The sequence below is a fragment of the Dromiciops gliroides genome, chromosome 1 (assembly GCF_019393635.1).
Source record: "Dromiciops gliroides isolate mDroGli1 chromosome 1, mDroGli1.pri, whole genome shotgun sequence".
Taxonomy (NCBI): Eukaryota; Metazoa; Chordata; class Mammalia; order Microbiotheria; family Microbiotheriidae; genus Dromiciops; species Dromiciops gliroides.
In genome coordinates this window covers 115,356,847-115,357,505 of record NC_057861.1, presented here as the reverse complement: position 1 = coordinate 115,357,505, position 659 = coordinate 115,356,847, and the positions used below count along the sequence as shown (strand labels likewise).

Below are 659 nucleotides of genomic sequence, written 5' to 3'. Positions count from 1 at the left end.
TATATTTCTACAGTGCTTTAGTTCCCCTATCTTCAAGATTCACTCAAATCTCATCTTCCATAGGAAGCTGTTCTCAGTCCCACTAGCTGCTAGTGCCTTACCTATGAGGATATTTCCCATCTTATCTGTATGCTTAAATATACCTAGTTAATTCCATATCTCTCCTTTTAAAATACAATTCCTTGAGGGTAGGAACTGTTTGTTTTTCCCTTTTTTTTTTTTTTTTAGTGAGGCAATTGGGGTTAAGTGACTTGCCCAGGGTCACACAGCCAGTAAGTGTTAAGTGTCTGAGGCCGGATTTGAACTCAGGTACTCCTGACTCCAGGGCGGGTCCTTTATCCACTGCGCCACCTAGCTGCCCCTGTTTTTCCTTTTTTTTTTTTTTTTACATTATAGAAATCTTTATTAGATAATAACTCTTGCAGAAGAAAACAGCAAATTTTTTATTTCAATATGGTGTCATCTCGGGCTTCTTCCAATTGCTGCTGAACCCTCCTCATCTCTTCTTCCTTCTTTTTCTGCTCGGCCGCTAGCTTCCGTTCTTTTTCTTCCCGGGGCTTTAGGTAAGCATAGAACTTCGATCCGTAGGCTACACCCAAGAGCAGGGCCGAATACCGTCCCACCTTGATGAGCGGGGAGACATTCACGGGTGGCACCAT

The 659-nt window shown here is 42.6% G+C and overlaps 1 protein-coding gene across 1 annotated transcript; it reads right to left on the bottom strand.

The window, feature by feature from the left end:
* Positions 1-418: 418 nt before the first annotated feature.
* Positions 419-659, bottom strand: LOC122737170 (ATP synthase subunit e, mitochondrial-like). The gene has a single exon (XM_043979638.1). It carries the CDS (start codon positions 657-659, stop codon positions 444-446), a length of 216 nt encoding a protein of 71 aa, XP_043835573.1. The 3' UTR covers positions 419-443.

What these genes read in the sequence shown, in the direction of transcription:
- LOC122737170 (XM_043979638.1), bottom strand. Translation starts at nt 659, where the DNA reads ATGGTGCCACCCGTGAATGTCTCCCCGCTCATCAAGGTGGGACGGTAT.